Below are 27080 nucleotides of genomic sequence, written 5' to 3'. Positions count from 1 at the left end.
CCCTGTGTATGATGGTTGTGCTGTATTATTTCCCCACCTTGTCCCTGTGTATAATGGTTGTGGTGTATTATTTCCCCACCTTGTACCTGTGTATGATGGTTGTGGTGTATTATATCCCCACCTTGTACCTGTGTATGATGGTTGTGGTGTTTTATTTCCCACCTTGTCCCTGTGTATGATGGTTGTGGTGTATTATTTTCCCATCTTATCCCTGAGTATGATGGTTGTGGTGTATTATACTCACCTCATCCTTGTGTAACAAAGTTATGGGATACACTTTGTTATAAATTACAATAATTATGGTTTGAAGACCATAAGTATCCCTCTACAATTACAAGTATCCCTCCACAAAGACGAATACCCCTCTACATTCATTTACAAGTATCCCTCCACAAAGACAAATACCCCTCTACATTTACAAGTATCCCTCCATCTATATCCACGATGATGAAACTTTAGGTCACAGGCAATATACAGAATCAAATTTTTTTTAAACAGAAAAAATATTTTTTAATCAGAATGTTGTCCAAAATGCAAAAATAAGAGTAAATGAATCAAAACACAGAATCATTGACATAAATATTTATTATCATAAAAAAACATTTGATATACAATGTATATTCGTCATTGACATAAATGAAGTCAATTTCAAAAAATGTATGTGTACATTTGTATGTCCATTTTCTCCTTCTAATTAGCACCAAGTCAAAAACAACTTACACATTAGCAAAATACTACACAAGGCGACCGATGTATTTACATCTCGGGTAACGTTTCCGTAGGCCCTCCCACTGAACAAACATGTCATCTGCTATATAGTACAGGAGTCTGGCAGACATTGACAGGGTCTGGACACGACATACACTTTCTACATATATAATCTGTGTCTTTCCAAGGCTTAGAACCTGAAAAACACCAAAAAAATCATCAATGTAAACTTGAAAGTTACTACAGATGTAAACAAATCACTGGAGGTATTAGTTTTCAATAAAATTGTTTCTTTTTGCTTTAAAAGAAAATAATCCAGAACACATTTCTTCAAAGGAACAGATATTACAGTGTATTTCCTCCCCATGTGAAAACATCTGATTAAGCAAGTTTTTACACAAGAGGCCCAGATGGTTTGTACATGTATCACTGACATAGATTTTAAGCAATAATGGTAAAATATTCTGATGAAAAGATCAAAATTTTATGTCAGATAATGTAGTATTTAAAAGTATGTATGAGACCTCTCAGGATAAATACTTTTGAAGTTTTTAAGTTAAGTTTGAACCCTATGACCTTAAAAGTAGGTCAAGGTCATTTTGATTGCACTCCATCCCTAATAATAACACCACTCATATCAACTGCAGTTCAGTGAAAATGCAAACAAACTTCTATGTGATTGCCCTGTAATAACCAAACCTATGTTGAGTCCAAGTTTGTGTGTAGGTTTCTATGTCTATTACAGGAGAGAAGTGGTACTTGATCAAGAGTAGAGATCGTTGATTAAAAACAATATCATATTCATATTCTGAATGTAACAATGAATCAAGTGTGCGAAAACAAACAAAGTAGTATCAACAAATGAACTGGTAATTTGTTGATGTTGGTAATTTGTGAACAGCCTTTAGATTGATATGTTGCTGTGAACAATAGCTGTATATAAAACTTGTCTCCAAATTATACATGGCAAATGTAACTCAACAGAGACAAATCTAAATTATTACATATCCAACTTGGGTATAATGTATCAGACCAAAGCTACTGGTTTTCAGGATAGAACACCAGCAATGTACAAATTCTTAAAGTGAACATGGAAAAAGACCTTGGAGTTAATTGATAAGTTGAAAATCACCGACCACGTCAAATTGATAAGTTGAAAATCACCGACCACGTCAACATCCATCTGACAAAGGCCAATAGGATTGTGGGATTACTGTTTAAATCATATATGGACAAGGAAATGTGTTTAAATGGAATCAATTGTAAGACCTCATCTTGCATTAAGTTTGGTTTACTACGTACAAAAATGACCGCAACACCTCGGAAAATGTGCAGCAGCGCCATGCCACGAAGCTTGTGTTCCATCTGTGAAATCTGAGCTACGAAGAATGACTTAAGGCATAGGATTACCATTATTGGAATATGAATGTCAGAGACTACCTGTGTAAGATCTGTAAATGCCCAGTTGACACAACTCCAAAAAACTTCACACTTATGACAGGTCAGAGCGTTTGTTACATCAAATCTAGAGGTCACAGCAAAAAATGATAAAGGAAAAGGCACAGAACAAAACTCAGAAGCAATGTATTTTCCAACCATGTTACCATTGGAACAATTTACCTCAAGCAGTGATAAACTTTTAATTGTTTTAGATCATACCTGAATAAAGCCTAAAAGGAGCATCTATCCAAAAAATATTATATCCCTGCATGTTACAGAGTGGGAGAAGATTGGAAGCCAGTATCACCCCTACTAATAGATCAAGTAGACGATTTGTTTGGTTTGTTTTTGTTTAACGTCCTATTAACAGCCAAGGTCATTTAAGGACGTGCCAGGTTTTGGAGGTGGAGGAAAGCCGGAGTACCCGGAGAAAAACCACCGGCCTACGCTCAGTACCTGGCAACTGTCCCATGTAGGTTTCGAACTCGCAACCCAGAGTGAGTGAGTGAGTTATTGGTGAGTTATTGAGGAGTAATTAGTGAGTTATCGGTGAGTTATTGAGGACTAATTGGTGAGTTAGCGGTGAGTTATCAGTGAGTTATTGGTGAGTTATCTGTGAATAATTGGTGAGTAATTGGTGAGTTATTGGTGAGTAATTGGTTAGTTATTGGTGAGTAATTGGTGAGTTATCGGTGAGTTATTGGTGAGTAATTGGTGAGTTATTGGTGAGTAATTGGTGAGTTAATGGTGAGTAATTGGTAAGTTATTGGTGAGTTATCGGTGAGTTATTGGTGAGTAATTGGTGAGCTTGATGAGTTATTGGTGGATTTTTGGTGAATTATCCTGCATTATCGTTGAGTTATTAGTGAGTTATCGGTGAGTTATTTACAACAAACATTCTGGAAACACATTAATGATATCTGGATTAAGGATTTTCACAAACAATTCCCGATAAATGAGATTGGGTTGAATTAAATTAAAATGTTTTTTTACCTTAAGGAAAAATCCAGCTATACAGATTGGTATACAGGTCCCTGGACCATTACAGAGAATCTGAAACAGGTGAGAATGGTAATAATATACATGTTCATGTAATAAACTTTACACAAAATTTATCAAATGGGTTTTATTTTATTAAGTTATATCTATCACACTTATGGAAACCTGTGAGGGGTCTTAAAGAGTACTCGGAGAAAACCCACATGGTCCGACAGATGACCACTTTTCACACTCAGTTAGGGTAACCAACCAAAGTCTCCTGGTTAAAATGAGAGTGTTTTTTTTTACTGAGCCACCCCACAACCCATCTGAGGCTAATCATGTAAAAGTGATTATAAAAGACTGCTGGTGTCAGGACCTTGACACAAAACAGATGATTATGAACAGAGAAAAAATCAAGAAGAGTAATGATGAAATTTTGTTGTTTCAGGAACCAGACAGGAACGCTAATAACATAAAAGGAAATCTATATAGCTATTAGAGGTTGATCTGTTATAATCAACTATCAGTTGTTAAACTGTCAATAACTGTATAAAGAAATCACCTCTTTAATGAGACCACCTGATCTCTAGACAGACCACATGTCAGCTTATAAAAAAAAAATAACCTCTTTAATAAGACCACCTAAGTAGAAAGACCACATCAATGGAAACTGTATAAATAATTCACCTCTTTAATGATACCATATCAATGTCAGCTCTGTAAAGAGACCACCTCTTTAATAAGACCACCCTGTAGGAAGACCACATCAACGACATACATAATTAGTGTTAACTGTATAAAGACACAGTTATTCATGTTAACTGTATAAAGACACTGTTATTCATGTTAACTGTATAAAGACACTGTTATTCATGTTAACTGTATAAAGACATTGTTATTCATGTTAACTGTATAAAGACACTGTTATTCATGTTAACTGTATAAAGACACAGTTATTCATGTTAACTGTATAAAGACATTGTTATTCATGTTAACTGTATAAAGACACTGTTATTCATGTTAACTGTATAAAGACATTGTTATTCATGTTAACTGTATAAAGACACTGTTACTCATGTTAACTGTATAAAGACATTGTTATTCATGTTAACTGTATAAAGACATTGTTATTCATGTTAACTGTATAAAGACAATGTTATTCATGTTAACTGTATAAAGACATTGTTATTCATGTTAACTGTATAAAGACACTGTTACTCATGTTAACTGTATAAAGACATTGTTATTCATGTTAACTGTATAAAGACACTGTTATTCATGTTAACTGTATAAAGACATTGTTATTCATGTTAACTGTATAAAGACATTGTTATTCATGTTAACTGTATAAAGAGACTATTGTATAGAAAGACTAATAATATCAACTGTATTATATAAAGAGACCATCTCTGTAGACAGACCTAATTCATGATAACTGTATCAAAAGACCACCTGAAATAAGAGACCACTTCCTGGAAATATTTAAGGTGGTTTGTGGCTTTCCAATATTTCTCTAATGTGTATTCTAAACATGCAAATTTGAGGACTACATGTTCTAGTAAGTTTTACTTATTGTGCAGACATTTAATATTATATTAAGACAAAATACCTCGACCGTTGACCTGTAAAAGCTATATTCTAATTCCATAAATCCTTATTTCAGAAAGAATGATTGTAATGGGTCTGTTACATAAGCCTCCAAACTAACCCAATACATGTAGTCACTAAGCAAGCTAAATATAAGCCACAGTGTTTCGCAACGAATACAAAAATAAGTCCTAACTTACGTGAACATAAAATCTGATTGAAACTGAATCAATCAGAGGCCATCAAATGGCAGCCATTTTGTCCAATCAGAACATAAATGCCATTATTGTCTTTCTTGTGTAATAATCTACCTTATATCAATTTTCATAAAAGTTAAAAAATATCTAATTTTTGACCATTCAGAAACAATAATATGGCAGCCATATTGCAGAAAAAATATCAATTTGATTCATTAGAATCTAGAGCATGTCCTTTACTGTTACTTTCCACAAAATTTCATTTCAATGGTCCGCATAAAACAAAAGTTAAAGCTTAAGATATTTTGGCTAATCAGCCAGAAAATTGTGGCCATTTTGTCGAAACTGGACAATATCTAAATTTTGACCAGTATATTATGATATCATGGCCATTTAATTGCCAATGTCAATTCTTTTTATTCAAATTTAGAGCATGCCCTATTAAAAAACTCTTGCAAAGTTTAATTTCAATGCGCTCAAATAGAACAAAAGTTATGGCTCAAAATGTTTTAGCCAATCACAGGCAGTGATGGCCATCTTAGATGGTTTTCGAAAACAAAAAATATTGTGTTTGGATATCTAGAGGTCATCAGTAAAAATTCCACAAAGTTCAGTGAAGGTTTGACTTATAGTTCTTCAATTCAGACAACTTCGAACTTTGACCCAGTGACTTTGACATTCGGCAAGAGGACACATTGTTTAAATTCCATCCAAGTTTGATTCACAATCTCATAACAAAATGTTATAGTCAGTGATAACATAAAAATGTGACCTGTGCCTCTGACCCCATTACCTTGATCCCTACACCAAGACCTCAACATTTTGTTATAGTTGTCTCCTTGTCTGATTCTGAAAAACTTTGCTTCATAATTTGATCACAAAATGTTCATCAGTAAAAAGATACAATATGATACCGTGACTTTTGACCCAATGACCTTGACTTTAGGTCAGCAGACTCCATGTTCAATTCTAGCTAACTTTGCTTGATATTGTCTTCAAAAAAATGTTCATCAGTAAAAAGTGACGAAATGTGACCTTGACTTTTGACCAAATCACCTTGACCTTTAATCAGCAGACTCCTTATTTGATTCAGACTTTGCGGCATAATGTCTATACAAAATGTCCATCAACGAAAAACACCAAATTTGACACTGACCTTTGGCACCATAACCTTGACCTTCGATCAGTTCACTCTTTATTTTATACTGCACAACTTTGATTCAACTGCTAACGAAATGTCTATCAGTAAAAAAATATAATATTTGATCCAGTGATCTTGACCTTAAGTCAGCTGACTCCTTGTTTATAATTAATTATATCTGACTCTGATTTATGAAGACCTAACAAAACAATCATCAGTGGAATGATTCAAAATTTAACCTTGACCTTTAAAACCATGACCTTGCCTTTCTTTCTGTTGACTCCTCGTTTTATTCTGAACAACTTTGATACATTATGTCAACAAAATGTTAATCAGTTAAAAAATACAAAATATGACCTTGGCTTCTGATCCAGTGACCTTGAACTTAAGTCAGATCTTAAGAGAACCTGCCAGTGAAGTTTGAGAAAAATCGCTTCTTCTCAAGAATAGCGATAACAAACTTCAATGGTCAAAATCAAAGATGGCCATCTTGTTTCCATATCTGACTCAAAATCAAATGGGCACAACAAGGGACCAAGGGGAACCCACATATAAAGTTTGAGAAAATTTTTTCATTACTTCTCCAGAAATAGCTATAACAATAAGTATTTACGATAGACAGACGACAGTGACGCATGCAGGGTGATTTCAATAGGACACCATCTGATGATGCTGGGCTAAAAAAATGTTATCTAATTAGTACCCAGGGAAGTAAATCTTGTACAGCTATGATCATAAGTCTATGTGTCTCGTTAGTCCATGTTGGACATGAAAACAACCAAGTAACCATGCTAAGCTATACGACAATAATCACACTAAAAAACAACATTAATATATCATTAAAGTAAGTACTGTGTAATCAGGTGTGAAAACTGAACATATATAACACATTCCACTACGTACTTTATCTGGACCGTCGGACACTGATTACAGTATGTGTAATCGCGCAGCTATCTTTTATCACCAGACGCTTTAGGATCACACAATTTCTCGACTAAATGATTTAACAGAACACCTTTAGCTTATCAAAGCTTCATTAGTGAAGAAAACTTCAGGCTTGAAAAGGTATTGCATCACCTGTCCAAACATGTGGGGTTTTCTCTGGGTACGCCATGTTCCTCTCACCTGGTGAGTGCTCTGGTCCAGGCCAAGAGCTAGGACAGATTAATGTCTGATACATAACTAATGTATTGATATAAAAAACGAGAGGCCCATGGGGCCTGTATCACCCACCTGGTGAGTGCTCTGGTGCAGGCCAAGAGGACAGATTAATGTCAGATACATAACTAATGTATTGATATAAAAAACAAGAGGCCCATGGGGCCTGCATCACCCACCTGGTGAGTGCTCTGGTCCAGGACAAGAGGACAGATTAATGTCAGATACATAACTAATGTATTGACTATTGATAAAAAAAAATAAAATACATATAAAAAGGAACTAATCAGAAACAGGTACTTGTTTGCAATAAGGAAACATAGCACAGATTTACAGTTTCATAAAATTCAAATATTGGTAGTAATTCCTTGTTGTAAGTGCACATTTGTGCTTTTTGATATTTGAATTTTTAGATTCTGCAATTGAAACCAATTTTCTATTTGTACTAAAAGTGACCTTGACTTTTTAACATTCTGATTATAAAAACAATCCCTTCAATATGTTAACACTTAATGATGTTTATGAATATGTTCCATCGACTGTCATAGGATCTTGACCTAGAGTAATTATTGCAGGGCTATGGCTTCCTGTGTGGCATTGGAGGAAATGACTAATGTTGATATAGCAAACCTTACATCTTTCTCAGGCAGTATAATACCAGTATTTGTATTTTCTATATGTATATATTGTTCATAGTTTTTGATGTTTTTGTGATGTGGTCAATCAAACAGGGATTTCTAATACTACTACTTTATATCCACTTCCTGGTCCACAAAATGACAAGCACCAACAAAGCTATGTACCAGTTATTCCTCAAACTCTTTATCGTTGTTTTACTGGTTCATATTATGCATTTGATGAAGGCTAATATGAAGGTTTGTTTACCCAAAGGTATCATATTTCCCGAGTGCTTGCCTGAGGGAAATATGAGAGCTGAGGGTAATTAAACCTTCATACTACACTGCATCCTGGGCCATAAATTGTTTATTTTACTAAAAAATAATCAATAATAATAATAAGTAATAATGATACCCAAACAAACCCCTGTGATCCCAGTTGTTTAATTGATACGAGTCCAAGTCCAGCTGTTATAGTCAGTTTCTTTTAGAAACTCTTGGAAACAGTTGGCGTTTACATTTGTTGATATTTTCGTGTTCTGAGCATTCTTGTTTTGCAGAATTTTATCTATTTCTGCTTCTTCGATTGCACGAAAACGTTTGCGTTTCTGTTCGTCTGTCATTTGTAAATAACTGGAAGGGAGACAACGTCGCACCACAGAATATGAGGGTGGCCATGGGGGCATGCGCTCCAGGGAAATATGATGTTTTATTTCCCAGCCAGGTAACGCGTTTCGGCTAATCACAGGCACTGTTATAAACATGAGGTATAATTTTGTTGATTACTGTATGCATGATGACCAGGAATGTATACATTGGCTACCTCAGTCAGTAAGGCAACACACCAAGGCAGTCTCAGGCAAGGTGTGTGGTTCAATCCCCACCTGGCTGAACTCTGTGCTTGTATTGTCAAGAAGATGGCCTATTGCAAACCCTCCTGCAATGGGCCTCCTGTATGATGTTCATTGAGGTAGTCACCAGCTACTACAATGATATCTACACTGGCTGTTTATAGGCTTATCTGGCCAGCAAATAAATATAATGACAAAGCTGAACCCAGATATAATTGGGTGTATGAATTTTTGTTGACTTTCAAGTAATTTGTCAGAAGAAAAAAAAAATCATACTTTTTAATTTGAATGTCTCAAGATTTGTTTGTCTTAAATTAATAATATTCATAGAGTAATGAACACACATATAATATACATATTGTACAATAGTGACAATCCGACCAATCAGATACAAGCTAGTTTACTTACAATGTTTGGATTGAGTTTAAACACCAGTGGAAAGGAGACCAGAGTGGCACCTAATGTGGATAGAACAGTTGTTATCCACGACTGTTTTACTTCCCGACTACGTGGAATCTTGTGGATTTCATACTGAAATATATATATATAAAGACATAAGTTATATTACTCGGTAATATAGATAATAAAACAGACACATGTTTAAGAGTTACTATGTTGGTGCAATCTAATTAAACTTAGACTTGTAACTTCCACTCCTCTACGATACACTGCAACTTGTATTGAAGGCTATCGTAGAGCATCGTAGAGGAGTAGAAATTACAAGTCTAATTTCAATTAGATTGTATGTTCGTGTAGGTCATCCAGTGCTTTAATCAATTAGATAATCAGCTCAGGTGAAAAGGTATGATAATAAGGCTGATAGCTAATCAGGGTACAGATCAAATCAACATCACTGAGGTGCTGTAGGAATTCCGGCCACAAATAAAGTTGTGGGATAATCAATAGCGGCTAGTCCAGATGAATGTCAATTATAATTAAGGTTTTCATTACAGAAATACTTTAGATGAAAGGTGCCAGGAAGACATGATACTTAGGGAGCTACTTGTTTGTTTTGAATCTGTAGTTATAATCCTGTATCCTTAGAATCATACCCAAATTATTTTCAAGTCTGAATTAACATTCAACGTAACTTCATAATACATGTACATGTATTACTGTATCCTGTAATAAAAGCCAAGGGAAGAGGGAGCGCAACACATATACTTTAAAAAGTAGGGGATGGGCATTATTGTAAGATAAAGAGATAAAAAGTTCATTTCTACTCAACATGGGTGTGATTATTAACAGGCATGCCAGGTAATTAAATCTAAATTTGTACTCATCTTACATTCTTAAACTTTTATCTCTTCTCGTCAAAAATCATAGCAATTAAAAGGGTGACTTGATTGTATGTACTAACAATTTAGTTTGAACGAAGCAGCAGTTTTATGAATGAACATATAGATTGTTGATTGATACAAATGAAAATGGTTATAATTTTGGGGGTTAATAATAACTGCAACAATCCTCAATACTTTATCATTACATGTGTATAACTTTAAAGGCCCATGTATATATAAATGTTTACATTTTGAACTCTTTACAGTTCAGACTTAATATATAACTAACAAATTATTGGTAATCAAAAACTGGAGGAAAATGTGTATTTATGAAAGTATAAGGGAAACTCTGATGGTCTGATGGACCAAGTTTCTATGCAAATTAGTCCCACAATGCAACGGGCGGGTTATCAGTCAACATAAAATGGCTGAATGCCGAAAGCGTGGGCCTGCCAAAACACAGACAGATTCTGCCAAAAAGAAATGTAAAAGGGACTGGAATCGGCAAGACCCTAGGAATTTCTTAGGCAAAGAATTGATTCGTTGGAATTTAGCAAGAGAAGAAAAATGAAAAGACTCAATTGACGATTCTGTCGGACATCTATTCCATTGCTGGTTAACTTTTTCTGTATTCCTCGAACATTGTCAATTTTTTGAAGAATTATTTCCGGTCTCATCCTGAACTCATTGGGATTTATCATAGAAATAAGCAACATTTTGATTCTCCCGAGAATTCTGAATGAATACGTTCTAGCAAAATTTGGTGATGATTGCTTAAGGTGGCTGTTTCACAGCACCTAATTGTTGCCGACATTAATCATATTGTTAACTCTTTAGTTAATCTGAACAGATTCTATAAAGTTTCTTTAATCTTGTTCAAACTGTCCATGGACGTAACTTAACCATATATGATCTTCATATCTGTCTTATTGTAATGTTTGTCATATACGACTACCAAACAGTGTATGCAGGGCATGCTGTGATTGGTCTAAACCCTTACAATTATACTATCTATTTTTTTCATGACATTTTTGTAATGCAAAATACTGATTGGCTTAGAGGTGTATGCAACCTAGCCTCACTCCAAATAAACTAGAAATCAGAAATTCATTTGGAACAAATGTGAAATCTGCCTCTAAGAAGTCTAGTTTGCCTTTATGGAATATGTAATTTATATTTTAACAACCCTATATACAGTTTATTCTGTATTTTACTTACATTTTTTGAATTGCCCTGGCTCTTTTTGGTTTCAAAGTCATGAACCTTTCCCTCACTCATGTTGTCAGTGGTAGCCATTACATAGTACCTGGGAGTATAATGCTCGCCCAAACCACTCATCAGTGTCAGAATTTCCTTAGTGTGACCTCCTGGAATACCAATACAATTATAAGAGGTAATTTTGTTTTAATATGACCCAGCATACAGGCAATCAGGTTACTAGTTATCATAGTGTGAACATTTGAGCAGGGTAAATTGAGGGGCTTAAAATGGACAGAATTAACCATCCATATGAGACTTACTGAGTGTTTCTGAATAAATAAATAATCTATTTATCTGCACAAGTAAGATAGGTGTTCTGTCATGCCATATTTTGTTTTCACCAAAATCTTAGCGACACCAAACTGAAGCCAGTATCGGGGAATTATCCGACACCGTTTGGTGTCGCTAAGAATCTGGTGTAAATACAATAAAATCGGGAGTTTGTTTGTTTGTTTGTTTTTGTTTAACGTCCTATTAACAGCCTAAAAAAATTCATTATTTTATAAATTATAAGCAGTAAAACATATAAAAATAAATGTTGTATTTTTTTTCTTTTCGTTCCATCGCGCACATGATTAGGGTTATTAGGCCGCCCGCTACCTACATAGTTAGCAATACGGTTGTCGAGTCAAGTATGAAATTTTGACTAGCGTAAAGCAAGGGTCTATACGGACGGAATAAAACACCTAGGTGGGACTAATGGTGTTCTTGGGTAAATAAATATCTCATTTATCCATATATGTAAGGTAGGTGTTATGTCACTCCCAATTTTATTGTATTTACACCAGATTCTAAGCGACACCAGCGGTGTCAGATAATTCCACATTTTCGTATAGTAGTGCGCTCTGGCCACAGACATGCATATATGTGTCAGGCCAGAGGAAACTTGGCTAACATATAGGGTGTCATAGCCAGAGAAAACTCTGGCAACTGCTGTTTACCATTAAGTATCTTTTGGTTATGTGGAGGTAGATCAGTATTGATACAACTGCTGATTATGGATGTGCTGAGTATATTGATCCATGCATGTTGACATGACATTTGAATTGCATCATACATCTAATTAATGCATTTAAAAAATAAGTGGTCGTCATTGTTGGAATCTAGCACAGGCGTCTGCGTCCGGTTAATGGTTAAGATATAATAATATTGCTACTACATAATATGCTACTTCTATACTAGTATAGTAGTAGCAATATTATTATATCTTAACCATTAACCGGACGCAGACGCCTGTGGAATCTAAAGGAAACGATATTATTTGCCCTGGTCATCATACGTCTCAAATAGAGAGGGGATTGACACATCAGTTTTAAATGTGTGTGTGTGTGTGTGTGTGTGTGTGTCATAGGAACATGTCAAGCCGCTGTGATGGCACACCACTGGAAAGAACTGCACATCCATGACCACGTCATTTAGATATGTGAAGCTGGCAGCAATCAATTTCATATTTCGCTCATATTTTTCTCAGTTGACATCGGGTCATTTCCGGTAATGACAGAAAATCGTTGACGAAACAAAACGTACCAGAACCAACAATAACCAGCACAGAGGCTTTCTTTGGAGATAAAGTAGAAGAAGCAGGCCTTTTCAGTGCGATGTATATCAAAGAGACGATGAAAATTAAAACGGTGACAACTATCAACAGCCATGTGTTGTCCATGTTTACAACTTGCTCAATGACGATAGTCGTGATTTTATTTCATTATTAAAAAAATATAAGCAGTCTTCTATATATCATAATTATACCCAGATTTATACGATGTGAGTATGTCGGAATTGTTAAATACCAAACAAAAAGAATACAACTTATGTAAAGTCGTAAATGAGTGTCGAAAATTCTTATACAATAATAGCCAATCAAAGGTACGATGACAATTTAAATAATCCAATCATATAGCTTGTAACAGAAATGTAAGGACGGTAGTTACTATGGGGATAACCAGTGCGACAATATGGCCGACACATCATGATTGCAAATGACCAAAACTTCGTATGAGAACTGCATCTAACTAATTTCTAAAGATGACGGAAATTCTTTGTAGATGGCTCAATGATGAGCTATCGGTATCTCAGAAAGTCGGTGAGTTCAGCTTGTAATGCAACATACAAATATTTTATCCGCAAATTATTTTCTGGAATTTAATTTTCATCATCACGATTAATCCGAAGTGTTCTAGCTGATGTTAGAAGCATAATTGTCAGAAAATTCGGACTACTTCACGATTTGAGCATTGTGATTAGAATTTACCCTGCTTAAATAGACACTGGTCACTTAATAATATGTTTAATATTTGATATTTGTTTCAATTGATTTGTCCCATATTTCATGAAATTGTATTGTAATAAGGTTTTGTCACATCCTTTTATACAAATTGTTTGTCAATAAATTTTGTTGAAATTGCTACCATTCTGAACAAAGAAAATCCATTGAAAAACAAAGTCATAAAAACCCATTGAAAATTTGTCAAAATGCATGAATTAGATTCTATATCATAAAAATAGCATATGTCCCAACATTTTTTTTTTGCACCTCTGTAGTTTCAGTGTTGCACACCTACAGTTTCGTTATATATGTCGCCACTTCATTGATGTTTCATTAGTGACTGAATTCTTTATTTCAGATCAAAAGTCATTTGCTCAAGAGTTTTCGTCTGGATTTTTGATTGGGGAGGTCTTGAATAAGTACCAATTACAAGATGATTTTGATCAGTTTTCCCAAAACAAGTAAGTTCAACATTACAAGAATTGTTTTCATGAATAGTCAAATTTTAATGTATTAAACCATGAAGTTTTATGTTTATACATCATAATATAAAAGTTTATGTGAAATGTAAAAATGATGGATTAATGTTCACCTTAATACTAATTGATGTGATAATTAAAGATGCTGCACCTCCGATAAAGTGTAATAAATTGTTATTGTTTTGACAATAAATGACATTTAGTCCATATATGTATGCCTATTTAAGACCTACAAATAAAAAAAATAATTTTATAACGTCAAATATTGTCGGAATGAAGCCAAGAAGATTCAAACTTTTGAACATTATAATCTACTTTGCATACACTTGACCTTGATCGCAGTGAATTCTGGGAAGATATTTACATACAGAAGAAAACAAATATGGTGGATTTTTTTTTATTCAGCTGGGACAACTATATATATTGCCTGTTGCCTAATTTAATTAATTGCGAGGTTTAAATGCAAATAGCAAATAAAAACTAAATAAACATTTCAATATTATCCATTGGGAAAAACCACGACCATGTGTATGTTGTACGTCGCCCACGAAAGGAAACGCTTTCTTAGCTTTACCCCTTCGGCCCCATTTCGCTGGATTGATACAGGTGTGATTTATCAACAAGTTTAAGCTGATGAACTATAAATAGTGAATGTGCAATCACTACATATCACAAAAGAAATCCTAACAATTGATGCAATCGCATCATATGCCTAAAGTTTTCAGTAAATATGACAACAGACCGAACGTTACACTACATATGTGTGTACGTTACACACTTGCATCTCCAACAAAAACTCAGCTGTGTCATTTCCGCATGAGTTCCGATTCCATTGCAGGGATCAATCCAGCCTTATTTTTTTACCGTTTATCGCTAAATTTCCCCTAGATATATAAATTCTCCTTTCCCCTAAAATTCCCCAAAAAAGCTTGTTAAAAGTTCCCCAAATCACATTAAAAAGTCCCCTTCTCAAAGATTTCTTTCCCCCCAACCAAAATAGATAAAAACAGTTCCAAAAGTCGCAAGAAATGTTTCCAAGATCTGACGATATAACACACGCACTGTATGTAGAGTCTAGAGAGTTCAGAACGTCGTGATCCTAGTACACACGCGCTGTAGTAGAGTCTAGAAAGTTCAGAACGTCGTGGTCTGAGGTGCGTTTGATCTGCGAAAACGATTAAAATCAGTGTTTAGTCTATTCATGTTTTTAATTGATAAAAAATACTATCTGTCGAAGGTGTAGCACCTTTAACAAAATGATAAATTTAATACAAGTCTACACTTTCATCCTTTTATAAAAGAAAATACAGAAACTGTAGATAATTCCTTTGTATTTGATCAATTTCACTGATAACTCTATTTTTGTTTTTTATCAGAGAGTAACCATATACAGCATGTTTCATTAGGACTGGAAGAATTTTAAATGACAAAATGAAGAAAAGTATATATATTATTTCAATATTTTTAATGGGTGTGTACTTAATTTGATGATTTACAGAACAGCAGATTCAAAGCTTAATAATTTCACACGAGTTGAACCAACCCTTCATCTGTTGGCGATACCTTTTGATACAAATGTTGCACGTGATGTGATGACAGAGAAACATGGGGTGGCTACGAGACTTATGTACCAACTGTATATTGCCCTCAATAACAAAAAGAAAGCAAACCTTACAGGTGTTGCTATGGAAACCATGAGGCCCGCTGCCCCAGCTAAACTGAATGCTGTGGAAAGTGGTATCTATGTTGAGGTATGTACAGCTTATCATATCAATGCTTTCTAAGTACAGGTAGACTGTGGTCCTCCTGATTTTAGGGGGATGTTTTAGATCTAAAATTATTTACTAGTCCAATCAAACTTATTTCAGATATTACCAGATACTATTCAAATTAATTGCCAAGAAATAGATTATGTAATTTTGACTGTACTATTGTTGTGAATAATGATGCTGTCTTTGCCATACTTTACAAATGCTTCTTGTGTATGTGTCACCTGTAAAATGTACCACTAAATGCCTCATGGTATAATTTCCTATTTCAGCGATTGAAACATGCCACCCCTAGACAGACAGATCTTAATTTGGAAGCCCTTGTCGACAGATTCCATGAAAAGCAAATTGAGATGGAAAAAACTGCATTTAAAGACAGATTTTTGGAACAAGAACGCATCAGAGGACAACAACAAAACCAAAGAGAGGCTCTACTTAACAGGTCTCGAGTAATGAGAGAAAAACAGAGCGAACTTGTTGCTAAAATTCAGTAAGTTGCTTTTATTCATCATTTAAAAAATGATTTGTGGTGGAAATCAAGTTTTTAAAAATGTTTAAGTGGCTGGAATATCATGGAGTTGGTAGAGAATCAGACATAGCCAACCTCAAGAGAAGATCTGAGATGGTTTGAGTGGTTTGATCCCAACACAGTTTCCCTAAACAATTTTGACAAGAATTATGAATCTATGAAACAACATTCAAACGTATTGAATGACAGAGATACACAATATCACAGATTCATGCCAATGGTTAGCAAATCAGTGATGATAAAGATTTCTCAATAGTTTTAAAAATCTGCCAGATGTCTAAATAGTACTGCTTTTACACTTTGTCATTATCTGTGATAGTAGAAACACGGTATATAAATGTCTATTGTTTATGTCATTATCTGTGACAGTAGAAACACAGTATATAGATGTCTATTGTTTATGTCATTATCTGTGACAGTAGAAACACAGTATATAGATGTCTATTGTTTATGTCATTATCTGTGACAGTAGAAACACAGTATATAGATGTCTATTGTTTATGTCATTATCTGTGACAGTAGAAACACAGCATATAGATGTCTATTGTTTATGTCATTATCTGTGACAGTAGAAACACAGTATATAGATGTCTATTGTTATGTCATTATCTGTGACAGTAGAAACACAGTATATAGATGTCTATTGTTTATGTCATTATCTGTGACAGTAGTAACACAGTATATAGATGTCTATTGTTTATGTCATTATCTGTGACAGTAGAAACACAGTATATAGATGTCTATTGCTTATGTCATTATCTGTGACAGTAGTAACACAGTATATAGATGTCTATTGTTTATGTCATTATCTGTGACAGTAGAAACACAGTATATAGATGTCTATTGTTTATGTCATTATCTGTGACAGTAGAAACACAGTATATAGATGTCTATTGTTTATGTCATTATCTGTGACAGTAGTAACACAGTATATAGATGTCTATTGTTTATGTCATTATCTGTGACAGTAGTAACACAGTATATAGATGTCTATTGTTTATGTCATTATCTGTGACAGTAGTAACACAGTATATAGATGTCTATTGTTTACCTTATAGGGCAGCAACAGTACACATACCTAAACCACCACCAGGAAAAACAGCTAAGGCCATTCAAAAGAAAAGGGAAATGAGGAAGCAGAAGGAAGCTAATGTAAGTTAAAAATTCTACAGGCAGCTTAGATATTCTAAAATTTCTCCTTTTAGACGATTATTCATAAAAAAACTTATTACAGCTAAAATTTGAATAAAGTTTAAAGAAAAAATAGATCAATGCAGTTTAAGATAAATAAAAGATTTGAAAAAAAAATCCCGAAAATTGGAAATAACTTTAAAAGCCACAGCTTTCAAATATGAAAAATTTGAGGATTAGATTTTCCCAACTATATCAATCAGTGTCCCAATCAAGTAAACAAGAATTGTTTAAAGAACTATTGTAATATTTTCAGTGATTTGAATCATGTTGTGATCTTTTTACCTGTCAAATGGAAATTTGATTTAATATATATACATGTATATACGTTTTTGTTAATAGGAAACACAACAGTCAATATTCAATTTTGAGGATAAAATGAAGATGATTTTACCACCATCGAAGGAGGATGAGTAAGTGTCTCATGTCTTGTCATTGTTAGCAATTATAACTTGTTCAATTACCGTGTATAATTTATCCAGCAATATGGCCATCTAGTGCAGTTCAGTAAAAATGCCAACAAATGATATTTCATTATCTATTAATTAAGCCTGCACCTCATACTTGGAGATTATTTTGTGTTGGTCCCGATATATAGGCTTATTATGGAATAAATAATGATATTAACAGAATTCACTGGAAATGTGTACATGTAATTAGGAATTGGAAATGGTGGATAGATCTAACTCCTGGTGCGGATTTAAAAAAAAAAAAAACAATACAAAAACCCCCAAAAATATATGTTTAAGTTTGTCAAATACATATGTATATGGTAAAATTGACTTTATATAACTATACAAGGGCAGGCATTTTTTATCAGACTTGGTTGTTTTATACAAATTAACTCCTTTTGTAGAGAATCTATAGATCTTGAATACATAATGGTGAGGGATGAGGAGAAACCTATGGCTGAATCAATAGACCTCATCAAACCAGCATCAAATGATGAGTATATCGGCAAAATTCGTAAACGTCTCCAAGAGGACCAATCGGCCAGGAATGAACGTGAAAAACGACGGAGAAAAGTTCTTGTTGATCAGCTAATGGCACATGATTCTCAAGAGGTGTGAATTAGTCTAGCATGTTTAGATAGTTCAGTGTTTAAAAAAAGGATGAAAATAAAACATTGAGATAATGTCTTATTCAGACTGATTTTAGATAAACTTGAAATGAAAAAAAATGTCGTCAGATCTCTTTATTTTCATAAGATATACAGATATAGAGACAAACTTTGTTATTAAACTAAGTTTGTGTTTTGGATAGCAGTTCCCCCTTTTCCATACATTGTCCTATCAATAAATACAGTCATATCTCTTTTCTAATTCATTCAGGTATACAAATGCTAGAATGAATATCTATTTTAATATTGTGGCACTTTAATAGTGGCATCTAAAGCCAGAGTAAAATCCAGGCTTCCAAGTTAAACATGACTGAGATCCTTTTAATTGGCCTTTAATGATTTTAATGTTAGTTGTTGTGAATGTCTTCAGGAGGCACGTCGGGAGGAGATGCTGGTAAACCGGCTAATGAGACAGTCCCAACAGGAAAGGAGGATTGCTGTACAACTTCTGCAGACTCGTCATGAGAAGGAAGTTATTCGCAAAAACAGGATCCTTCGTGAGAAACAATATGAGGAGCGGCGCCTGAAGGACTTTGAAGATGCCCTCAACAGAGAATCTGTAAGTAGCTTCTTCAGTTGTCGGTCTCATAATTTATGTTTTCATTAATTCCTTCAATATTAAGTTAATTCCTTTGATTACAGAATAAATTGAAAATTTAGAAAAAAGTTGTGTGTTATAAATAAAATGTATGTCACCTGTGTAAATGTATTTAACAGGCAAGAGTAGGATGGATTAAGGACATTGTGACAAATAGTTAAAGAAATGTTCAACTTCTGCAATGTCATAGCAGTATACCTTTAATTTGATAATAGGAATTGGCAAGACTTGCTCGTGAGGAGTATGAAGAACAGACTCGTAAGGATCAGCAGAAACATGACCAGATTGCAGCAGAACGTGCCGAGAACAAGTACAGGAAGCATTACGACATGTGTATGGATGTAGTGAACGAGTTGGTGAACTTCACATGTAAAGTTGGTGAATACCGAGAACTCACCGATAAGTAAGTAAATTGTCACTTATAATGATGTTTTTACTCATATTAACACAGAGAGACATTTATTTGTTTTGAACAAGTTAAACTGTATAAAGGCATCATTAGTGTAGCAACAATCAATATAAAAAGTAAGTTGGTGATATCGTCACATCTGAAGACAGCTGCCTGTCACATGGCCAATTAACTGCCTGTTATCCATTACTGGGTAACTGTCTGTTATACATTACTGGGTTACTGTCTGTTATACATTACTAGGTTACTGCCTATTATACATTACTGGGTTACTGTCTGTTATACATTACTGGGTTACTCCCTGTTATACATTACTAGGTTACTGTCTGTTATACATTACTAGGTTACTGCCTGTTATACATTACTGGGTCACTGCCTGTAATACATTACTAGGTTACTGTCTGTTATACATTACTGGGTTACTGCCTGTTATACATTACTGGGTTACTCCCTGTTATACATTACTAGGTTACTGTCTGTTATACATTACTAGGTTACTGCCTGTTATACATTACTAGGTCACTGCCTGTTATACATTACTGGGTTACTGTCTGTTATACATTACTAGGTTACTGCCTATTATACATTACTGGGTTACTGTCTGTTATACATTACTGGGTTACTGCCTATTATACATTACTAGGTTACTGTCTGTTATACATTACTAGGTTACTGCCTGTTATACATTACTGGGTCACTGCCTGTTATACATTACTAGGTTACTGCCTGTTATACATTACTTGGTTACTGCCTGTTATACATTACTAGGTTACTGCCTGTTATACATTACTGGGTAACTGCCTGTTATACATTACTAGGTTACTGCCTGTTATACACTACTGGGTTACTGCCTGTTATACATTACTGGGTTACTGTCTGTTATACATTACTAGGTTACTGCCTATTATACATTACTGGGTTACTGCCTATTATACATTACTAGGTTACTGCCTGTTATACATTACTGGGTTACTGCCTGTTATACATTACTATGTTACTGCCTGTTATACATTACTAGGTAACTGCCTGTTATACATTACTAGGTTACTGTCTGTTATACATTACTGGGTTACTGCGTGTTATACATTACTGGGTTACTGCCTGTTATACATTACTGGGTTACTGTCTGTTATACATTACTTGGTTACTGCCTGTTATACATTACTAGGTTACTGCCTGTTATACACTACTGGGTTACTGCCTGTTATACATTACTAGGTTACTGCCTGTTATACATTACTAGGTTACTGCCTGTTATACATTACTGGGTTACTGTCTGTTATACATTACTGGGTTACTGCCTGTTATACATTACTAGGGTACTGCGTGTTATACATTACTAGGTTACTGCCTGTTATACATTACTGGGTTACTGCCTGTTATACATTACTAGGTTACTGCCTCCAAAGCTGATGCGTGAATGGAAGTCCTTGTTTGTGTCGGGTAAACCTCTCTTTGAGCAGGCTCCACCTATTGAGTCAACAGAGCCAACACCAGAACAGATCCTGGAGGAGGAACGACAGCATCTGTTAGATGAAGGAGATTTTATGGAATATAAAGTAATTCTTGCCTTTCAATCTCACAAAACTGATCTTAAGATAATAATAATAATAAAAAATTAATGAAAGCCATGAAAAAATTGCATATCCAAATATTTAACATATTTAAGAGGCCACTCCATTTGAGAACAAACAGGTTGTTTTGCAACAAGGATTGACATTGCTTTCTCACCGTAGAATGTGTATAAGTTTAGCTACACTGTACATGTCACTGTTGGTATTTCTCACTAGAACATGACTGGAGAATGGCAGCCTCCGGAGGGTTGTGAGGTGACCAAGCCTCCGCGGGATAATCCTATCATGGGCCACATTATACAGAGGCTTTTCAACATGGTCCACCCACCTAGTGTAAGTCTCAAGCTTCACTGAACTGAAACATCTTATAACTATAGAACACCTGTCATCTACATGTTGATCTCAAATTATTTTACATGTTGATGAAAAATCATTACTTAAGATTCATAAAACACTTGAAAGTGTTGTAATAGACTGTTTTATAGAAGTTATTGTCTGATTTCGATAAGTTAAAAGTGTTTTGTTTTTTTCATACACTGAAATACTCAATCATCAGTATAGATGAAGATTTTGATCTTAATTAATTCAGAAAAATGAAATATCAAATATTATATCTTGTAGGAAGATTACATTGATGAAACAATCATCATATATATATTGCTAAAAAAATATTTTCTCATCCTCTCTGGAGGTTTTGTAAAAAGGTTGACCAATAAATCCTATGATTAAATAAATGAATCTATTTGATTTTTTCAGCCTCCACCACCACCTCCAGAGTTCCCTCCCTTCCCTATACGTGCCTGTATCTTGGGGAAAGTTTTCAGTGGAAAAACTACAGTTGTGAAAAAATTAGCTGAAGGTAAGCAATTATTACAATCTTGATATTTATATTGCTAGGTGATTTTAAGTGTACATGCTTAAATGACTTGACTACATTTATAGCTTGACTGAATTAAAATTAAAATCGGATGATTTAGCTCCATTGCAAATAGATAGTTCCAATTTTAAATCACCTTATTTCTATGAAAATGTTACACAGAATTAGCTACAAAATCATTAGACTATTCAACAAAATCATTACTCTATTCAACAAAATCATTACTGTATTCAATGTCTGTGTTAAATTTACTTTTTGTAGATCACTGACATTATTTAGGAAAACTGATACCTTTTTTTTCTTTGTTAATGAAAATAAGTTATCCATCCAGTCCTTAAAATTTAGAAACATATTCTCATTATACAGATATTAATTGTTGTACATGCTTATTGCAATATGTATAATATATTTGTACAGAACATCGCCTGATGGTATTGTCATCTGATGAGTTAATCAATGAGGCAGTAGAAGCACACAAGTCTGGTGAAACCATGATGGTGGAGGTACGTGTTCCAGAATCTTCTGTAAAACCATTGTACCAGTAGAGGGTAGTACATTCCTGGGTGAGGGGTACCAGTTACATAAAGGGCCAGAAGTACCAGTAGAGGGTAGTACATTCCTGGGTGAGGGGTACCAGTTACACAAAGGGCCAGAAGTACCAGTAGAGGGTAGTACATTCCTGGGTGAGGGGTACCAGTTACACAAATGGCCAGAAGTACCAGTAGGGATAGTACATTCCTGGGTGAGGGGTACCAGTTACATAAAGGTCCAGAAGTACCAGTAGGGGATAGTACATTCCTGGGTGAGGGGTACCAGTTACATAAAGGGCCAGAAGTACCAGTAGAGGGTAGTACATTCCTGGGTGAGGGGTACCAGTTACACAAAGGGCCAGAAGTACCAGTAGAGGGTAGTACATTCCTGGGTGAGGGGTACCAGTTACATAAAGGGCCAGAAGTACCAGTAGAGGGTAGTACATTCCTGGGTGAGGGGTACCAGTTACACAAAGGGCCAGAAGTACCAGTAGAGGGTAGTACATTCCTGGGTGAGGGGTACCAGTTACATAAAGGGCCAGAAGTACCAGTAGAGGGTAGTACATTCCTGGGTGAGGGGTACCAGTTACACAAAGGGCCAGAAGTACCAGTAGAGGGTAGTACATTCCTGGGTGAGGGGTACCAGTTACACAAAGGGCCAGAAGTACCAGTAGAGGGAAGTACATTCCTGGGTGTGGGGTACCAGTTACACAAAGGGCCAGAAGTACCAGTAGAGGGTAGTACATTCCTGGGTGAGGGGTACCAGTTACACAAAGGGCCAGAAGTACCAGTAGAGGGTAGTACATTCCTGGGTGAGGGTTACCAGTTACGCAAAGGGCCAGGAGTACCAGTAGAGGGTAGTACATTCCTGGGTGAGGGGTACCAGTTACACAAAGGGCCAGAAGTACCAGTAGAGGGTAGTACATTCCTGGGTGAGGGGTACCAGTTACACAAAGGGCCAGAAGTACCAGTAGAGGGTAGTACATTCCTGGGTGAGGGGTACCAGTTACACAAAGGGCCAGGAGTACCAGTAGAGGGTAGTACATTCCTGGGTGAGGGGTACCAGTTACACAAAGGGCCAGAAGTACCAGTAGGGGATAGTACATTCCTGGGTGAGGGGTACCAGTTACATAAAGGGTCAGAAGTACCAGTAGGGGATAGTACATTCCTGGGTGAGGGGTACCAGTTACACAAAGGGCCAGAAGTACCAGTAGAGGGTAGTACATTCCTGGGTGAGGGGTACCAGTTACACAAATGGCCAGAAGTACCAGTAGGGGATAGTACATTCCTGGGTGAGGGGTACCAGTTACACAAAGGGCCAGAAGTACCAGTAGAGGGTAGTACATTCCTGGGTGAGGGGTACCAGTTACACAAAGGGCCAGAAGTACCAGTAGGGGATAGTACATTCCTGGGTGAGGGGTACCAGTTACACAAAGGGCCAGAAGTACCAGTAGAGGGTAGTACATTCCTGGGTGAGGGGTACCAGTTACACAAAGGGCCAGAAGTACCAGTAGAGGGTAGTACATTCCTGGGTGAGGGGTACCAGTTACACAAATGGCCAGAAGTACCAGTAGGGGATAGTACATTCCTGGGTGAGGGGTACCAGTTACACAAAGGGCCAGAAGTACCAGTAGGGGGTAGTACATTCCTGGGTGAGGGGTACCAGTTACACAAAGGGCCAGAAGTACCAGTAGAGGGTAGTACATTCCTGGGTGAGGGGTACCAGTTACACAAAGGGCCAGAAGTACCAGTAGGGATAGTACATTCCTGGGTGAGGGGTACCAGTTACACAAAGGGCCAGAAGTACCAGTAGGGGGTAGTACATTCCTGGGTGAGGGGTACCAGTTACACAAAGGGCCAGAAGTACCAGTAGAGGGTAGTACATTCCTGGGTGAGGGGTACCAGTTACACAAAGGGCCAGAAGTACCAGTAGGGGTAGTACATTCCTGGGTGAGGGGTACCAGTTACACAAAGGGCCAGAAGTACCAGTAGGGGGTAGTACATTCCTGGGTGAGGGGTACCAGTTACACAAAGGGCCAGAAGTACCAGTAGGGGGTAGTACATTCCTGGGTGAGGGGTACCAGTTACACAAAGGGCCAGAAGTACCAGTAGGGGGTAGTACATTCCTGGGTGAGGGGTACCAGTTACACAAAGGGCCAGAAGTACCAGTAGGGGGTAGTACATTCCTGGGTGAGGGGTACCAGTTACACAAAGGGCCAGAAGTACCAGTAGGGGGTAGTACATTCCTGGGTGAGGGGTACCAGTTACACAAAGGGCCAGAAGTACCAGTAGGGGGTAGTACATTCCTGGGTGAGAGGTACCAGTTACACAAAGGGCCAGAAGTACCAGTAGAGGATAGTACATTCCTGGGTGAGGGGTACCAGTTACACAAAGGGCCAGAAGTACCAGTAGAGGGTAGTACATTCCTGGGTGAGAGGGTACCAGTTACACAAAGGGCCAGAAGTACCAGTAGAGGGTAGTACATTCCTGGGTGAGAGGTACCAGTTACACAAAGGGTCAGAAAGAGGCCTGATATTATAGGGATGTTAATGGTTATGTTTTTGAATAATTCTTTTGTTCTATTTGTTCCTGTTCTAATTTCTTATCAGTTGTATTTTCACTTGTTCTTAAATTAATTTGGACAGGCATTATCCTGAGTTGTAAATTTTATTGGAGAATTTCAGAGGTTTGAATAAGGGAATGGGATTTTCCTTTATAACATAAGTATGTTTTGGGATTTTCAGCAAACTTATAGGTGAAAAAATCTCAAAAGCTTATCCCAAAAATATCCCTGCTCTGTGCCCCATGTCATTATCTTGAAAAGATCTGAGAAATAATCAGTTACATTGTTAATACTGGTATCATTAATGCATACTTAATCTATATATAAAAGGTGTATTTATTCCTCAATTTATCTTTGTTTAAGGTTTCAAACTATACTCTGTATAGAATCTGTCTATTTTTTTGTGTGTGTTTTTTTTTATGAAACTGTAAACTTTTAGAACATTAAAAATATTGGACACATGTCTTATTTGCTATTGATATGTGTATGTACATATACAGAAATCTTTGTCAAGACTGGTAAGAAAAGTTCTGACAACAATTTATTGTGAATTAACATTTGAAAAGGAAACTTACAATGTTCACTATGTAAATGTAGTGTAATACAAAAAACTCACCATACTAAACTTTTAGAAATTGTATGGGTTGGTGTATGTTTAGTGAGCAGACTTATGTGTCGCTATCAAGGCATGGAATGATTTGCCTATTCACATACATTAAACATGTGTTGTTGAAGTTATTGTCATAGATTTTTGATAATTAGAAAAACAAGTAGAAAACAGGTGTTCTGGAATATACCATTGATAAGCTGCATAAGACACTTAGAATCCACAAGGTATACATGAACAATTAAATCTGTAAGTTATTTGAGAAGTTCTTTTCTCTCATTCCAACAAATTACAATAATTCAATTAGTAAATTTTTGTCCCTTTTGCCTATTGCTAAACATTCCAGGTGTGACAATATTTAAGCTAGTAAAAGTATATTGTAGACTGAAAGAGATACCAATTTCCTGACCAGTAAAGTTAAAAGTCCGTAAGACAATATTACATGTGTATGCATGGTGATTCACCTTACCTTTATTGATTTAACATAGAGTACCTAGCTGTAGAAATAGGTACTAGTATCTGCATCTTATTGCAAATTGCATGACTTTTTATGTGGTCAGCATGTTATTCCTGAGCTGTTTTAAATAGAAATCTGCATGTTTATTGAGAAATAATGTGAATTGATCCAGGTGATAGTTGATAGAAGATGTTATTTCTCTATAAATGTATTAATACAAGCGGAGTGATACCATACATACTAATGTACTATATTGTGTACTTTTGTAACTGGTGTTAAATTACTCTTGGCCTCATATCCACAGCTACACTGTATCTGTGTTGATTGGGTTTTCTGTCATCACTATTGTCCAATCTGAACATCTGTTGGAGATAAATGTTTGTGGTAGTTTATTCATGAGTAACACGTCATCATGGTATAATTACAATTTTATTTGTTTTCTGTATCAGTGGTAATTTTACTAAACAAATTAAAAAATCCATCCTCTGTGTACATCAAACATTTTTCTACATTGGGTTTTAATTTTCCATCAGCATTAATGTCTGTTGAGACATTACTATTACACTTTGTGTAGTAAAACTATAGTCTACGTTTTACACAGAAATCACACAATGCTAACTGAATGTATACCTTAATGATTTATACAATTTTTTATCATTTTTCACTTATAAATTCAAAGTCAAGATTATCTTATTTTAGTTTAAACTTTGTACCAATCAGTAAGTTTTAGAATGTGATTTATTTTTGGATGTTTCATAAAATGCTGATTATGGCAGGACATGTTTAGTAAAATTGAAAATTGATAAGATTTAAAAGATAGCACAGCTAGCAGTGGAAATTGAACAGTTTTTGAAAATAGCACAGCTAGAGGTAGAAATTGAACAGTTTTTA

General features: G+C 35.6%; 2 protein-coding genes across 2 annotated transcripts in view; one reads left to right on the top strand and one right to left on the bottom strand.

Annotated features, from left to right (window-relative positions):
• Nucleotides 1–562: 562 nt before the first annotated feature.
• Nucleotides 563–12895, bottom strand: LOC117325499 (UDP-N-acetylglucosamine transferase subunit ALG14 homolog). The gene is made up of 5 exons (XM_033881760.1): nt 12748–12895; nt 11179–11327; nt 9089–9211; nt 3142–3201; nt 563–905 (listed from the first exon to the last, which is right to left on the bottom strand). Exons 1-5 carry the CDS (start codon nt 12881–12883, stop codon nt 735–737), a joined length of 639 nt encoding a protein of 212 aa, XP_033737651.1. The 5' UTR covers nt 12884–12895; the 3' UTR covers nt 563–734.
• Nucleotides 12896–13140: 245 nt separating this feature from the next.
• LOC117325497 (sperm flagellar protein 2-like) overlaps nt 13141–27080 on the top strand; it is a 36394-nt gene continuing 22454 nt past the window's right edge. The window contains 13 exon segments of the mRNA XM_033881754.1: nt 13141–13303; nt 13845–13947; nt 15464–15716; nt 16007–16224; nt 17322–17415; nt 17797–17867; nt 18311–18518; nt 18945–19133; nt 19388–19575; nt 20975–21140; nt 21372–21488; nt 21912–22014; nt 22450–22535. Coding sequence (XP_033737645.1) covers nt 13246–13303; nt 13845–13947; nt 15464–15716; nt 16007–16224; nt 17322–17415; nt 17797–17867; nt 18311–18518; nt 18945–19133; nt 19388–19575; nt 20975–21140; nt 21372–21488; nt 21912–22014; nt 22450–22535 — 1854 coding nt within the window. The 5' untranslated portion in view covers nt 13141–13245.

This window comes from Pecten maximus, chromosome 4, assembly GCF_902652985.1.
Source record: "Pecten maximus chromosome 4, xPecMax1.1, whole genome shotgun sequence".
Lineage (NCBI taxonomy): Eukaryota > Metazoa > Mollusca > Bivalvia > Pectinida > Pectinidae > Pecten > Pecten maximus.
The sequence above is the reverse complement of the archived record's forward strand: the minus strand, read 5'-3'. Positions and strand labels throughout refer to the sequence as shown.

Excerpts from the sequence above, each read along its gene's own strand:
- LOC117325499 (XM_033881760.1), bottom strand. The coding sequence starts at position 12,883 with ATGGACAACACATGGCTGTTGATAGTTGTCACCGTTTTAATTTTCATC. Across the intron at positions 9,212-11,178 it reads GCCAGGGCAATTCAAAAAAT|TATGAAATCCACAAGATTCC; the intron begins GTAAGTAAAATA and ends TATATATTTCAG. Across the intron at positions 906-3,141 it reads TAGCTGGATTTTTCCTTAAG|GTTCTAAGCCTTGGAAAGAC; the intron begins GTAAAAAAACAT and ends GGTGTTTTTCAG.